The sequence below is a fragment of the Halichoerus grypus genome, chromosome 3 (genome assembly GCF_964656455.1).
Source record: "Halichoerus grypus chromosome 3, mHalGry1.hap1.1, whole genome shotgun sequence".
In the NCBI taxonomy this organism is placed as follows: domain Eukaryota; kingdom Metazoa; phylum Chordata; class Mammalia; order Carnivora; family Phocidae; genus Halichoerus; species Halichoerus grypus.
The window spans coordinates 94,260,295-94,277,540 of NC_135714.1; the positions used below are offsets into that span (position 1 = coordinate 94,260,295).

The following is a 17,246-nucleotide window of genomic DNA, read 5'->3' on the forward strand; positions in this document are numbered from 1 at the left end:
CAACATTAACTCTGTGAATGTCTGGCAGCTTTAATAGTTCTGAATATGAAAAGCAAATAAAACAGATGAGGCAGTTATCCAGATATATTTCAACCAAAAGAATGGCTTTACTTGCACTATATGGCTATTTAAGACAAAATAGTATTGTTTGTGTGTGAACTCCAGATAATCCCATAATTTTTTCCCCTGCATGAGTAGATATAGCTTTTAGAGTTATCTGCTTTATAACTTCAGTCAGAGCTTCTTAGGCCTGAACTCATTTCTTGAGGGGGCTTTTGAAGAAGATTTAAAAAACCATGTCTATTTTCAAAATTGTAAGCTGGAATTACTTTGCCTGTGCAGATACGATGACCCAAATCTCTTTCTGCAAAATGTCCTTTTAAAATATGCAATCATTTGATTTATCAAATGGTCTAAATACTAATTTTCCTTCTATTACTTTAAACAGATTTACATGTTTCAAAGCAGGAGGGAAAAGGCATTAAAGAAAAGCCAATAAGACATCACTGCTTCAATATTCTAATAAACCATGCTGAGCCTCCTTGGTTAAACATTAAAAAGCTTCTTTGGGTAAATGAACTGCATTTATGATAATTAAAGACTACCTTTGCATGGGATATTTTAAATGTCAATAACATGCATGCATGCATAGAGAATCCCATGGAATGTTTTCACTAAGAAACTATGAAGTAACAACAGTGCAAAGTCATAAAGTATTTGGTTTATACCACAAATGCAGAAATAGGAGCAGATAGTAGGTATTGCCTACAGGCTCTAACACATCATTTTGTGTTATTTTTGTCATTATTATAAGATAGTCACTTCTCTGCACATATTTTTCTCCATATGAGTACCAGACATTAGAATGCTGATACCCATAAAATAAAAGTCATATTTTGGAGGTGAAGATGGGTAAAGAGGTGAGAAATATCAGAACATAGAGTAGTGCATGAACACCAATCACATTTTAAGAATTTGTTGAGAAGCCGACACTGAAAAGAAGTGCAACTGTGGCTGGATAGAGATGGAAAGAAATACAAGCCTTATTACGATTGCTTTAATGCATGTTGGGCCAAATTGTAATATTTTTAGGGAAAAATCCTGCAAGGGAAGGTAAGTTAAGCAAGATGACCCTCTATTAATTTTCTTTGAGGCTATAAAATTCCTCTCTGATCACCAGATGTTTTCCAAAGGAATAATATATACAAAAATATCTGTCACCTTGAGTATCTGACATTTTAAAAACACTGCCCACTATTATTATTATTGGAATGTCATTGCCATCATCAACATCATCATCATCATCATCACAATCACTTTGCTTTCTACTTGGACTATGCTGAGAGACAAGATGCATAGTCACAGAACAATGATCATGGTTTCTTTTTTTACTGAGTTGAAAAAGTCATTTGTCTTCCTCCTTTGTCCTTGATTCTAACAGTATTTGCCAAAGTAAACAAGCTCATTGATTTTGGATTTGGCTACTCATATAATGTACCCGAGTTTTTCCCATAATCAGTCTGGATATTCTATTCCTCCTACTTATGAAACATTTAAAATCTTCGCTCCTATTTATATGTAGCTGCCTGAGAACACAAAGCTCCTTCTTACCTGTGTGGTAAAACTTCCCTGAAAATCCAAGGTTGAAGGTAAAATTTGCAACCTGAGTGCGCAGTAAATTTTGAGTCTCTAGTAATGCCTGAAATAAATAAGAAATTAACATGATTTTAGAAAAATAAATATGAAGCTTTGGGATGCCTCTTTTTCAAATGTGTATGCATGAGTGAAACAAAATAATACGGGCTTTCTTGCTTTTTGGGTTTTTGATGGGTACTGTTATTTGCTATTCATATTTCGGGTATTATAATCACTATTGTTATTTTTACTGAAGTTCACCAAATTATGAAGCAGTTAAGTCCTAAGCACATTATAAGTTGCTGAGAGGCAATTCTCTAACCACACAGCACTGAAATCATTTTTCATTTCCATGTGAGACATTTCTTGATTTCAGATTATTACACTTTTTTTCCTTGGGGGAAATTTTTCAGAGTTGTTGAATGTAGGCAAGTCTTGCATTTGTTGGTAAGGAATAGAAAGGTAACATTTGTTTGAGTTGCAATTTAGTATTTATTTAACTGTGCTTCCTTCCCTATAGTTTTTTTAAAGCATAATCATTGAGTTTAAGGCTTGGGTTTTTACTATACAAACTAAAGAGAAATGTATAATTTAAAGGGTGTTGATTGCAAATGTTGAGATATGAATAAGGCAAGGACAGATAGGAAATACATAGCCAATTCCATAAAGAAAAATTTTCCAACTGTGGCAAAATGTCCCTATTTTCTGTATTTGAAATTATTCTATGTTAATTTCTTATTTGTAGACAGGATAAGAACACATGAATAGTAATCTTAGAGTCATACTTAGTCCTGTAAATTTTCTGCCAGTCCTTCAACTGCAATTATTCCTATGCCAACATATGTAGCATAATTCAGAACTCTCATATCCTTGGGTTTTTTAGTTTGCTTATTGATTAGAATGATTTTCCTGTTTTTAAATAAATTTTTAAAGGGGACTTACTTTATTCTGATGAAAATGAGAAACTTATTTCAAACTATTTTTGGTTACTGCTATCTGTATGTTAAGGTGAATAAAGAGTCAGAAATTTAGACAATTCTTCTGAGTATTAGTCACAGTGGCTAAGCATTTTCTTTAAAAATTTGTAAAACTATTTACTCCCCCAGAATTAAGAGGACTCCTGCAAATTAGTTTAATTAAATAAAAGAAAAGAGAATAACTAAAAGGTTGGTAACTATATAATCAGTGTTTATCCAAGGTTACAGTTAGTTACATTGAGTGTAATCTTGGCCAATCTTGTTTAAATATTATGAATTAAATAGAAAAAGGAAAAAAAATAAATTAGTTTAAGTCAGTTGTATGAAATATATTTTTAAAGTTCTCAAAAAGAACCAACTAAATGTTAAAAAGAGGTTGGAGTAAAAATAAAGTCTATTGAACTAGTTGGGCATATTGGTAAATCCTGTGGAATACAGCCTTAAATAGAAAACATCACGCATCTTTTTATCTTAGTTCCTTTTTCTGGCTTTCTCATTTTATTCAATGCACAATCCTTGGGCCTCCATATCTGAAAGAGTTTTTTAAAAACATTTCTCCCTTCCCCTGTATTCCTTATCACTCCAACCCCCTTCCAACTCTCTAGCTCTGAGTTCTTGAAGTCATTATTCTGTATTTACTTCTCCACTGTCCATTCTTAAATCCACTAAGTATGTATTGTAGTTGCATACAGTGTTGAGTGTAACAAGCATAGTCCTTTTCTAGGATGTCAATGCCTAGAAAGGGAGAGAGATTTTAAATAGTCAAACACATGTGTAATTTCAGCTCATAAGTTCTAGAGCATGCTGTGAGAGATGCAGTAAAGGATTTTAATTTATCCGGAGGGAGTGGGCCCACACTTTTGATGTTTTCTTAGGGACAATCAAATAAACATCAAACAATCTATTTTTCCCTTAATCAACTTGCCACGACTTTAGGAACTCCTTCATTGTCTTTTTCTTGGGCTTTTAAAACCCTGTGGTCCGCTAACCTGTTCCCACCCTTCAGTTTTATCTTCCTCTACTCTGCCTTATATTCTGAAATCATGCTAACACCCCAAAGGCAGTAAATGCACTTCACCCTTGGGGTCAGGGAGTCTGTTCAATTAATGACAGCCTTGTTGGTCATTTCACTTCTCTAATCCTTTCCTTTATCTGTAAATGGGATAATGCTTAACACCTGTTTCACACTATTATTGTGAGGATTACATTGCATAAGGCATACGAAGTGCTCGGCTAAGTGCCTGGCACACAGTAGGAACTCAATAGATGCTGTTAATGAGCACTCAGTATGTCATTCTCTCCCAACCAACTAGGTATTGTTGGTGCCTCCTCATTTCCAATTAAGCTACATGCATTGCTATTTCCCCCAAATCACCTTGTCCTTCTGCCAATTCTTCAACTGCAACTGAAGGACTATCCCCATTGCCTACATTTCTCCATGCCTTTGTTCACTCTGTTCCCTTTGCCTAGCTAGCCTCCAGCTGCTCCCCATCACATTCCCCAAACCCATCCATTCTTTAAAGCTCTGGTGCCTGGGTGGCTCAGTCAGTTATGCATCTGCCTTCTGCTGGGGTCATGAACCTGGCCTCCTGGGATCTAGTCCCGCATGGGACTAGCGGAGCGGGGAGCCTCCTTCTCCCTCTGCCTCTCTCTCTGTCTTTCACGAATAAAAAAAATAAATTAAAAAAAATAAAGCTCTGTCCAAATGCCACCCTTTTTGTATGAAGCTGTCCTGATGCCTCAAACCTTTTCCTTTTCTCATCTCCCAAAGTAAGTTCCCAAATTATTTTTCTTAAGACTTGCATTATTTTCCACTTTACTACATCACCTTTTATCTAACTTCTTCTAGTCTATAAGTGCCTTCAGGTCAATCAAACCTTACTTATTTTTATGTTTTCTGTATTGCTAGATATATTTTTTGTATATGTAGAAGGCATTCAATTGAATTAATTTCATTTATTTTTATTAGTAACATATTCCTGATGGTAAAATGATAAACATGGTTCACGGACCATACCATTAAATGATATCAGAACAATATGAATAGGATGTTACATTTCACCAGCACATTTATATCATGGATGTTTTATAATCTTATATTATAGATTGCCTAGTAAGATAAGCTCAAAGAAGTGAGGACAGATGAATATTTTTCCACCGGTGTTAATTAACTCTATGAAGAATTTGACAGACCTTTCCATTGTTGAAAGAAATAAAGTTGTCTAGTCATATTCTCCCAACATGTAATCTTGATTAATGTGGGAGTAAAAATGACAATTTCTATAAGTAAAAACAAAATAAAACAAATGGATTAAAAAAGCAAATCCTAAAAGGTTCCAAGCCTGTCTACTTCAGTATAAAAAAAATGTTCTTTGATTTCCAAAATTCAGGGAAAGAAAATTTCTGTGGTCTTTCAATGGTAGAGGAAAAAAGACACAAATAATAATGAGTGAAAAAATAGGTCTAATTTTTAAAATAAAAATCAGAAATAAGTTTAAAATAAAAAGTGTTAAACCACAAAAAATTAAAGAAAAAATGTAGAAAAAAATAAAGAATAGAAATACAGGAAAAGCGTAAAATGTCAGAAGAAATGTTAGACAAGAAAAATACAAATACAAAATTATGAATAAATGAAATATAATGAAAACTTACTTTGGAAAAACTTGTTTATAAAGTAGAAGTAATATGTCTCAATTAGAGACAAAAATCAAGTTGTAAAGCTTAGGAAATAGCATGTAGCTGTAAATATGTTTATTTTTATCTGAATATTTGTGAGGAAGTTTGACTAACTTTTGAACATAAATGTAAAATGAAATGTATTTAATGTTTGGACAATAAATCTCAGTTATTTCTTTAATAGTACCTGTCATAAAAAATATAAACAGCTTTGATGTTTTCCCTTGCATTATTTAGGAAGAACTTACTAAGTTACTTGATTAGACATTAAAGAGAATAAATATATATAACTTAAGAAAAATCAATAATTCATTCTTTTAATAAATATTACTTACATTCACTTGATGTTCTTATAATGAGTTCCTCAGTATTTAATAAAGCAAGTCCAACTTACCCTACTGCAAAATGTTAAAGAAATGGCTTTCAAACTTTATTGTTCACAAAATTTTCTAGAAGAGACTGCTAATATTGTGAATTCTGGGGCCCACTTGAAGAATTATTGATTTAGTCTTATGTGATAAGGTCCAGGCTTGTGTATTTTATCATAGACCCCAGTTGGTTATAAAAACGGCCAAAAGCAATTGTTTCCAAGTTACCCATAAGAGATGAATTGCCAGAATGCTTATAAAATAACTTTTCCAGACCCATGTTCTGGGAATTCTGAATTAGATTATAAAAAATGGAACCTAGGAAACTGTAATTTTAACAATGATTCTTATAGCTTCAAATTGGAGATTATAACCATCAAGGAACTTTGGGAAATATTAAATTAGTGCATTATTTATCTAATTTCAAAGTACATTACATAAATTTTAATCCACTCAGATATTCAGGTAGTTTAATATAAGACTAACCCTTTCCCTAAATATATATAATTAATAATGCATGACTATGTACATATATTGATATAGCCTTATACTTTCAAAATTTCAAATTGAATACATAAGGGTGATAGTTTTTGTTCTTTTAACTGTCTTGTACAGTTTTTTTAATATATACAGGAATTCATAAATTCTTATTTATCTTACAAGATCTCAAGGTGGGAATCAGAAGAGGTTACCTCTATATTTATTGTCCAAGTGGATAAAATCGTGTCATGGAAAATTTAAATGGCCTACCCAGATAACACAAGGAAAGGGCCAAAATTGAGTATGTTTGCCTTAACACTTGGTCCAACCTTAATAACTTCACGTCTCACTACAGTAAGTCTGTGTGGCCACCCAGGATGAAATGGCTCAGGATTCCATGAACTTTTGGGCACACTATTTGTCAATGTACAAATGAAGATGAATAGGGCTGACCCAGGGTGAATGTATGAAGCTTTTGAAGTTTGCCTTTGATAGTCTGCCTCCCTTCTTGTTCATCTCCTTCCACTTAGAAGCAATCCTCACTCTTTCAGAAACCTACTCTCCCTCTCTCTCTCTTTTTAAAGATTTTATTTATTTGTCAGAGAGAGAGAGTGCACAAGCAGAGGAAGCTGCAGGCAGAGGGAGAAGCAGGCTCCCCACTGAGCAAAGCGCCCACTGTGGGACTTGATCCCAGGACCCTGGGATCATGACCTGAGCCAAAGGCAGCTGCTTAATTGACTGAGCCACCCAGGCGTCCCTCTCCCTCTCTTTTTAAAAATGAACTCTTAACTGCCACTCAGAGAGGAAACTGTCTGATATAATTTATACATTGAGAGAAATCTATCACATCAACACACCAAGTCTTCCACAGTATTTTTACGTTGAACGGTTTGGCTATGATTCTGGAATGGATCAGTTAACTAAGGAAGAATGAATGAATGTAATAATAATGAAGAAATGTGGGGGGAAGAGTTTGGGGATCCTTCTGCAGAAATCACACTCAATTTGAAGAACAACTTGCTGAGTAGAAAAACACTTCTGCATTTCAGAGCAATTACCCTCTCGTCTTTCCATCCATCACTTAAGTGTTGCACTCCCATCTCTCAATCTTGCCGAAGCCTCCAGGAAACCAGGGATATGAAACTTACCCTCTGGGCTCTCTTCCTCCTTGTGCCATTATTAATTCATCCATCCATTGAAACAATATTAACTGAACACCTGCTATGTTTCAGGCACTCTTCTAGGTACTAAGGACACAGGAAAGAACGCTAATAATAATTGAGCTTTTACTATGTGTTAGGTACTCTGAGAAGCACTCTATTTGAATTATCTCTTTAAATCTCCCTGTGATCCCCTAATTAACCCTGCTTTAGAGAGACTAAATAAGCTACATAAGGTTATGGAGTTGGAAAATGTCTGACAAACTGATAAGCTTGCTGTTCTCGTGGAACTTAGGTTCTGTTTAGGCACGCAGATGACACACATGGAAAATCAATCAGATAATTATTTAATTGCAAATTGTAATTAGTGGTCCAAAAATAGTGTTATAGTATATGCTATTATTAAAACAAACACAGAGTACCTACATTTCAGCAGGATAGGCTACGTGCTTTATGCAGCCTCTCTGAAAAAGTAGCAATTCAGTCGAGGCATGAAAAATAAGAGGCCAAATCAGGGCTCTGGAGGAGTGTGCTCTGGGGAAACAGGGCAGTAAGAATAAGGCTCAGTGTCAGGTAGAACCCTGGTATCTTAACACAGCACACTCTACTTCATCTTACATAAGATATGATTTTTACATTTTAAATTGATTCCTCTGACTACTTGCTGAGAAGGAATTGTAGCAAACTGGAGCAAAAACAGGAAAGTCATTGAGGAGGCTTTTGCAGAAGTTCCAGTAAGAACAAAATAAAGGCATGGCTTCTACTGGGGGTACTGGGAATGGAAGGAAGGAAGTAGTGTAATTGTTGATGGACTGTTGTGGGAAGTGAGGTGGGGTGTAATTTCATTGATGTTTCAGATTTCTGACATTCAATGAGATGGGGGAAGAGTTGGGAAAAGTCAATACTTGCACTGCTACACTAAACATTCTTTCTCACAACAGGATGACTGTGTTGTTGAAACCTCTATAACACTCCTAACAGGAAAGACAGAGCTTAAAGTCCTAGAACATCATTGCTTTTAAACTTGTGTTATCCATAAGTGGAGGGTAAACTTCAGGAACTAACTGCACAAGGAATGTATGAATTGGTAAGGGGAATAGCCTCATAGCATAAGGAGTGTTTTTTGCATACTGGAAGGTTAAACATTGATGCTGATTAAAGATACTGGCAAAGAGAAGAGAAAATTTGAAAATTGGTTTGACCTTGTAAAATAATATTAACTCATGTCACGTATGTGAAGAGTTTGCATTTTCTGCTTGATTATCAAAGAACACAATGAAGGTTATACAAATCATTAAATTTGAAGAGCATTTACAGTGTTGTAAATTTTATTTCATTGCATCAGCAAAACAGTCCATGTGACTTTGATTCCTTTCCCAGTGGGTGCGATTTTTCTTGTGCCCTATACTTTGTTACTGCAAAGTGTCCTGAGCAGCTTTGTGTTCACAGAATTCTAAGCCATTTTTACTTCAGTTCATTCTGAAAGTATGTGAGATGAACTTCTGCTTCTGCTTTCTGATCTCCCTGGGATCAGAAAATTTCCTTAAGCAAGGTAAAATACTGCCCAGTTCTTATCAGCCCCAAATTCTCTTCAACTGTATTCTCATTTTCAGTCCGTGTAGATCATCTCAAACTATGAGTGGGTTCTGTTCTATTTCCATGTTTTCCATGTTCTACCTAATTGATTGGAATTTTGAATTAAATATATTTGAATCAAATATGAACTATAAGGTCCTTCAGATAATTTATACATTTGTACAGATAGTTTTATACATTTATGTATAAATTTTTAAAAAAGATTTTGTTTATTTATTTATTTGAGAGAGAGAGAGCGAGAGAGAGAGCGCATGAGTGGGGAGGAGGGAGAGGAGCAGAAGGAAAAGCAGACTCCCCCAGAGCAGGGAGCCCCATGCGGGGCTCGACCCCAGGACCCTGGGATCATGACCTGAGCCGAAGGCAGACATTCAACCAACTGAGCCACCCAGGTGCCCCACATTATGTATAAATTATACATAATTGATAAATTTATACATTTATTATTTGAACTACTGGCATTCTCCTTTAAAAGTTTGCCTCCAATCTTGGTCTTTAATTATATTATTTAATTTACTTTTCCTATAGGCTTTGCTCCAAGTCTCTATCATGGCCTACAACTTTTTTTGAGTTATAAAAAGTTAAAAATATAACTTCAGAGTTCACAGTTTGTTAATTGTTTTCCTTGAAAGCCTTTCATGCTTTTAATGACTGTCTATTTTCCCTAAGCTAAAGTATTTAAGTAGATAGAGTAATATTGAGATAGAGCTACCTTATATTAGAACTTGTTTGGGGATGTGGAATGAAAATGGTGATCGTAAACTCAGTGATTAAGAGATGGCTCCAGGAATAATCAGGAATCAGATAGCTGAGAGAAACATACACATGTACACACAACACAAGCAAAATCACAAAGTCAAACCTTTATTGGGCGAGGGTGGGCAGAAAGAAGTTTATGATTCAACATATTTCCAGGGATTCTCAGTCAGGGTCTGCACTGAATTGGTCTGAAATCTCTGTGTGCTCAGTTGGAACTTATAAAATGTAAACTGAATCACTCTGCATAATCCTGACTCCTATGTTGGGGAGCCAGCTTGCTGGAAATGCTGTGTACTGCCATGGAAGCTCCAAAACAGACACAGAATCACCCTCTTCAGAGTTGCCTTGGGATCTCTGGAGTGTGGAAGCTTGGGCATGGATGATTTTACTATATGAGGGGATAACCAGTGAAACAGAGTTCCTGATTACAGAGGAGTGTTTTCCAAACCCTGATCCTTGGTTCACTAGGTCGGTGAAATTTAACAATTCTATGAAACGTAATTCCATGTTCAAAATGTTTGGGTAACACTATATCATACCCCTCTTGGGAGGTTCTTAATTCACATTAATGTACTGAGCTCTTTAGTAGGAAAAAATCTGTATATGATTTACCTTAGCTTTTTCTCTGAACTGTTAGCTAGGAGCACACATTTCCACTTGCCCAAATTTGATACATACTGTCTTAGGAAAAAACACTAAGTGGATGGTTAATCCCTTGGAAATAGAAGTGTTTCCTGGATTCATGCTATAGCTTCCTGTTTGGTGTCCATTGCAAGTTGCAGAATATAATGGTTGTGATTTTATATAAAATGTGATTCTCTGCATGCATTTAATCATGTAATAACTTAGCTCTTTGTAAGTGATCTAAAGAAAGAAGTATTTTTCCATTACTACAAGATATCCCTAAACAACTTCAGATCAATTTCTTAATATTACAAAATTGTGGAAAAAATTCAGAAATAACAATTACACTTTCGATAAATATGATATTACTTCCTGGAGCATCTTATTCTTGTTGAGAAATTATTATTATTATTATTTTTAAAGATTTTATTTATTTATTTGACAGAGAGAGAGAGACACAGTGAGAGAGGAAACACAAGCAGGGGGAGTGGGGAAGGGAGAAGCAGGCTTCCCGCGGAGCGGAGAGCCTGATGTGGGGCTCGATCCCAGGACCCTGGGACCATGACCTGAGCCGAAGGCAGACGCTTAACGACTGAGCCACCCAGGCGCCCCTCTTGTTGAGAAATTATTAAAGGCAACTGTTAAGTTGTTTCATTAACAAAAATACTTTTTACTTTAAAGATTGAAAATCTCTAAGTATAATTATCATTTTATTTTTTAGGCCTTAAAAAATGAAGGCCTCCAAAGCAACCATCTCCTTTATCAAGGTCAAATATTGGCATTGTTTCTTAGGATTCCTGCTTCTTCCTTTGCTCATGGCTGTAATTTCCATTTCTCATTCCCTACCTTCTCTTCACTCAGTATGAGTCCAGGGTGGGCTTACAGCAATACTCGTACAACACAGGTACTTGATGATTGTTGGCTGGTATTGTAACCGACTTTTCTAATTTCATCTCTAGAAATACTTCCTGCTCACATACTGGTTAGGAATCTCTTCATCATTAAGATATTCACTTATTAGCTATATTGTATCATTATTTGATTAAATATTGTGTTGTAACAATTCCACAATGTTTCTTGAGCGCAGAGAAGTATACTTTCTATTCCCAGTTTTATACAACTCCCCTTTCATTTGTCAGTGCACCTTGGAAACACCTAAACTCCACGTCAGATTTTTAGAGTCTTGAAGACAAGTTTCAGAGATGCTTGGCATAGTCTTGGCAGCCATGTGTTGGTCCTATAATAATTCTCCTAAAAATGCTCTGAAACCATAAAAGGGGAATTCTGTAGATGGAAGGTATTCAGGATTTTAATTTCAAGTTTTATGTCCACAGCCATTTCATTCAATATTAAAAAGAAAAAAATTGTCAATATTCATCATTCCTGTCTCACAAGAACAAGGGAAATATTACTGAGAGTATCTGAGGATGTCTGTAGGTTTTTATCTACTTTTTCTTAGGAAAGGTATAGTTTCTTCCCTTCTTCTATGTGGCTTCAGTCACAATTTCTCTTTACCTTAAATGTAAATGACTATCAGGTTAAAGTCTGTATGACCTTTCCAGTGGCCAAACTTTTAATTTCATTTAGACCAGGTGTGAAATTTTAAACCATACATTTTAACTTTACTACTGTCTTTTTGTTAATAATTTAAAAGAATGAAAACTTCGCTTTACTTCCATTGCTATATTCATAGATTGAATTCTGTCAAACTAGTTTACCATCAGGGCAGAGCAAGCAACAGTAAATAAGAAAAGCTGATAATGGTGAAAACAGTTGTGTACAATAATGATTCAACTGATATGCTACAAGTGATTTGAACAAAGATAAGTCATTGACTTTGTTGGGTACTGATATATTGCATAACACATGTAGGATAGGTGGCATGCTGATAAATATATGTTTCATGTCCCACAATGAATATATCTGTTTTCTTTCTGAATAAAAAGGATATGTGTTTTTAAATACATAGTTGGGCTAATAGATGAACAAACAGGCTATATCTAATAGCAAAATCATTATTATCAGGGTTTACTCTATTGATATGATGCATAATAACTTAATTGCCTAGACTTTAAAAGTATCTTTGTATCAGGATATTGACATATTTGGATAAAAGGATAGGAGTGTCAAATTAAAAAATCAGGAACATCCCCTTGATGACTTGGAAAAACAAAAAAATTGTTACTGATAATAGAATTGAAAATATAATGACTGCTGGTTTTTCATTTAGACATTGTAACAGAATAAATTCAGTATTTAACAAATATGAGTTTATTCTAAGCAAATAAACGCAACTACCTGTAGTTACCAAATTCACTTTAAGTAAACATCAAAAACTTTGTCTCCATAAGGAACTCAACTCCAGCAAGCATTTATTGAGCCACTTTTGCCTTCCAAGTAGTCTCCTAGGCCCTAGGCTCTGCTAATATATTGTGCACATTTTAAAATTATATATGTAAATAAATATATTTATATAAAAATTATATAAATATGTTATATATACATATTTGTAGTCTGCATATGAAAATGTTTCTGTGTTTTATTTTCATGCTATCTTACCATATCTGAATAAATCTGCATTATTTACAATTTTCATGATCAACTTTATAAACATTTGAAAATTTTTCATATGATACATAGTTAAACATTTTGCAAACACACATTCAGATACATATATCTCTAAATGTGTAAAAATCTTTTCCAAAGACTAAATATCAAATCATGAGTCAATGTATACATATTTGAAGCATTAAAGCTTATTTATTGTTTAAGCTTAAGTGTAATAGAATCTTCTCATTACACTGCTAGGAAGGTAGAGATACATTGATTTTTAGGTTTTATTATAAATATGAAAACATACGTCATTATCTATACAGAAGCTTGATTTGGTTATAGAAATCATTACCAAAATATATTACAGTTTATGGTATATATAATATTTTAAGGTGGGCTTTTCCCGTACTTAGTAGACAAACCATTTTCTAGCAAACCTCTCCCTCTGACAAAGACTTAAGGGTTTCAAAAAATAAAAAAAAGCTCAAAAAAAAAAATAAAAAATAAAAAAAGCTCCTGTGAGATTTAGTTGTCACCTCCTCAAGCTCAATCCTATTTAAAGCCTAATTGTAATTCACATTCATAACGAAACAGGCTTGACATCATCTGATAGTCTACCAACTCTGCTTTCCTGAAGATGAAGGGAAACTAGTGAGATATTCATGAAGGAGAATAACAAAACAAAAATGTATTAATGGTAACATTTTCCAGCACAGCTCTCATTTCCCAAAGAAAGAAGGCAATATTCAAAATATTTTCTATGTAAGTGGTATCCTTTAGAGTTCTGTGACTGCTCTTACCCAAGTTTCACATATTTTTAATAAAGGAATTTTGCTGTAATTTTAAGAAAGATTCTCAAATAAATGAAATATGTTACTTCATTTACTTACTCAAAATATATTTGAGTAGCTAATATATTCCAGCTATTCTAGGTATTAGAGATTCAGCTTTGAACAAAAAAAGTACTTTCTTTAGGAGTATATCTTCTAATGGATAAGACATACAATAAACAAATAATATAATGGTATAATAAGAAGAGTGTACTGGCAAGCCACTGGAGAGTTTTAAGCAAAGATACAGTGTTCACCATACTTTGAATCTTTGGCCAATGCATGAAGAATTGGCCAGGTAAGGGGAAGACAAAAATGAGAGAGGGAAGGAAGCATTTAGAAGAGAGAAACATAAAGAAGATGTGGTATATATATACAATGGAATATTATACAGCCATCAAAAGGAATGAAATCTTGCCATTTGCAATGACATGGATGGAACTGGAGGGTATTATGCTGAGCGAAATAAGTCAATCAGAAAAAGACATGTATTATATGACCTCACTGATATGAGGAATTCTTAATCTCAGGAACAAACTGAGGGTTGCTGGAGTGGTGGGGGTTGGGAGGGATGGGGTGGCTGGGTGATAGACTTTGGGGAGGGTATGTGCTATGGTGAGCGCTGTGAATTGGGTAAGACTGTTAAATCACAGACCTGTACCTCTGAAACAAATAATACATTATATGTTAAAAAAAAAAAAAAGAAGAAGAAGATAGTAGGAAGGGAAAAATGAAGGGGGGAAATTGGAGGGGGAGATGAACCATGAGAGACTATGGACTCTGAGAAACAAACTGAGGGTTCTAGAGGGGTGGGGGGTGGGGGGATGGGTTAGCCCGGTGACGGGTATTAAAGAGGGCACGTTCTGCATGGAGCACTGGGTGTTATACGCAAACAATGAATCATGGAACACTACATCAGAAACTAATGATGTAATGTATGGTGATTAACATAACATAGTAAAAAAAAAAAAAAGAGAGAGAGAAACAAATACCTTAATTGCGAAATAAGTATCTTGGAGTGGGTGGTGAAATAGGAGGAAAATGGTCAGATTTGGGATATAGTTTGAGGATAAAGGTTCTGGGACTCTAAATATCAAGTGATGAATTGAAGGCAAGTTGTGAAAGAATTGGGTGTGGGGTGTAATGACGCTGGGATTTGTTCAGATTTGGGCTATTAGATGAACACCGGAAAGTAGCAATTATTCTCCAGAAGTGAAATAATTTCAAAATTCGCAGAGTATCATTTACCCAATATCATTCAACCCCTAGAGTGAGTTGGCCTCATCTATGTAAAGTAGGTGTCCCTAATCTACTAAAATTTTTGGCTCAAACAATATTTTCTTCTTGCTTGCTTCTCTTCTTCTTGGGTTTTCATAAGAGTTCAAGAAGTATGGAATGAAGGTAAGCTTTTTCAAATATTTTAGAGAAAAGGGGCACCTGGGTGGTTCAGTCGTTAAGCATCTGCCTTTGGCTCAGGTCATGATCCCAGGGTCCTGGGATCGAGCCCCGCGTCAGGCTCCCTACTCCACCGGAAGCCTGCTTCTCCCTCTCCCACTCCCCCTGCTTGTGTTCCTTCTCTCACTGTGTCTCTGTCTGTCAAATAAATAAATAAAATCTTTAAAAAAATATTTTAGAGAAAAAAATGATGGAACAAATTATAAGGTAAAAATACTGCTCTAACAATTTTTAATTTAAGAAGTATATTACATATGTGTTAAATGCAGAGGAAATGTAATAGTGAAACAACTATCTAACCCTACTTAAGAAATGTGAAACATGAAGAATAAAGAGCATATCATTACCAATCTTTTTATGTAAATATTGTGGTACAGATATTAGATGTTATAAAGAATTTATACTTTTAGCCCATTCACTGAACTGTTGAAATAAAACTCCTAATTATTATTTCACTAACTATGGATCATTTAGCATTATAAAATAACTTACAAAGCATTAGAATTTGTTGAAACAAAGTCTTCCTGCTTCTGTAAATGAAATATAGTAGCTCTTTAAAATTTAAAGTTCTTAAGGAATCTCTTTCCCAGAACATATTTAATCAACTACAGGGAAGTTTCATTTTATTAACTGACTCTAGTTTGACATTGCAAATATCTCTCACCTTGGGTCACATATGAGATAAAGTCTCTTAAAAAAATCTTACTCTCACATTCTGCATTATTTTACATTAATCTCTAGAATTACCTTTAGAGATTTTGAGTCATCTTTATTCTTCTTAATTGCTGCATCTATTAAGCAAGGCAGGTATTTTTCTACATATCCTTGTTAATTACTAACATATCCCACGTTTACATAATACATTTTTGGGGGCATTTTCTGTGGTAACATTTCATGGCTAATAGGAAGCAATTTGCTTTCCTTTATTAAGTGCATTAAAACTTCATGCCCTAGACATCATTGACGGTAAACATTTGATTCTGCTCAAATTTAATGCACAGAGGCATTTGGCTGTGCCATATTAGGTTTATTTATGTGCTGTGTTCTGCATTGTTAGCTGCTAATGAGACTTCAACTCTTATTGCTCTAAGGCCTGAACACTAACCTCATTTTAATGAGTTCATTATTTGCTGTCTTCTGAAAGGAAGACAACAAATTTTCCTTTTAATTAAAGGTCAAAACACCTCTGGTGAAGGAAAAGGAAGAGGTTATCAAGCCCTGGGATAAGATGAGAGATAGCTCTTTCAGATTTCTAAACTAAACAGAGCTAGCGTAGGCTGGGGTAGGCGGTGGTTTCACAAGAATATAGACAGTCAATCAATCTCAGGAGACCAAGGTGCATCTAAATTTAAGACAAATGAGAACACTACAGCATGATAGCTAATGTGCCTAAGACTTTGTAAAAAATGAAAGTCAGCCAAAGTAATTAAAGAGGCTTTACTCCTAACCAAAAGGGCCACGTGGATCAATACGGCTGCAGGAGCAAGATTTGTCTTTCGCATGACCAATGAGTTATGGAGTTCAGAGAACACATGCCATATTAAATGAGCCAAGAAAATCTAATCTCAATTATTTTATCACAGAAAGTGAAGCAAAGGCAACTCAATATTTTAGGGACTAATGTTGAACTAGTGTGAGGTAGAAGAATATGTATCTTCAGAGGAAACTAGCTGCTAAAGAGAAATTCCTGGGGATGTCAGGTGTTATTTGCATTGGCAGGCAATGCATATCTCTAGCCACAGGAGAAAGGTGAACCTAAATGATATATAGTTCTGTCACAGCAGATATTATGAACAACTTGCTACTTCTGTAAATTTTAATATAAATGGAACCAAGACATTTGAGCATAACAATTAAATGGAACATTTGCATTTAACAAATAGTGTGGTTACATTAAAATCCAAAATATTTTCATTTTGCGCTGATGACATACACATTCTACATATGGATTGTTTAGTCTTGTACATTGCTCTTTAAAATTTAAATTTTTAATAACTTATTAATATACATTTATTTATTTAGTTATAAGATTTTACTTTTTTGAGAGAGAGAACATGAGTGGGGAGAAAGGCAGTGGGGGGAGAGGAGCCCGACAATGATGATGATGATGACACAGGGCTGGATCCAGGACCCTGA

The 17,246-nt window shown here is 34.7% G+C and overlaps 1 protein-coding gene across 1 annotated transcript in view; it reads right to left on the reverse strand.

Moving 5' to 3' along the window:
- The window catches only part of LOC118553816 (bifunctional heparan sulfate N-deacetylase/N-sulfotransferase 4), a 300,517-nt gene that overhangs the window by 154,579 nt on the left and 128,692 nt on the right, over positions 1-17,246 (reverse strand). Inside the window, exon 4 of the mRNA XM_078068202.1 lies at positions 1,612-1,699. Within this exon, the coding sequence (XP_077924328.1) occupies positions 1,612-1,699 (88 nt within the window). The remainder of the gene's footprint in view (positions 1-1,611; positions 1,700-17,246) is intronic.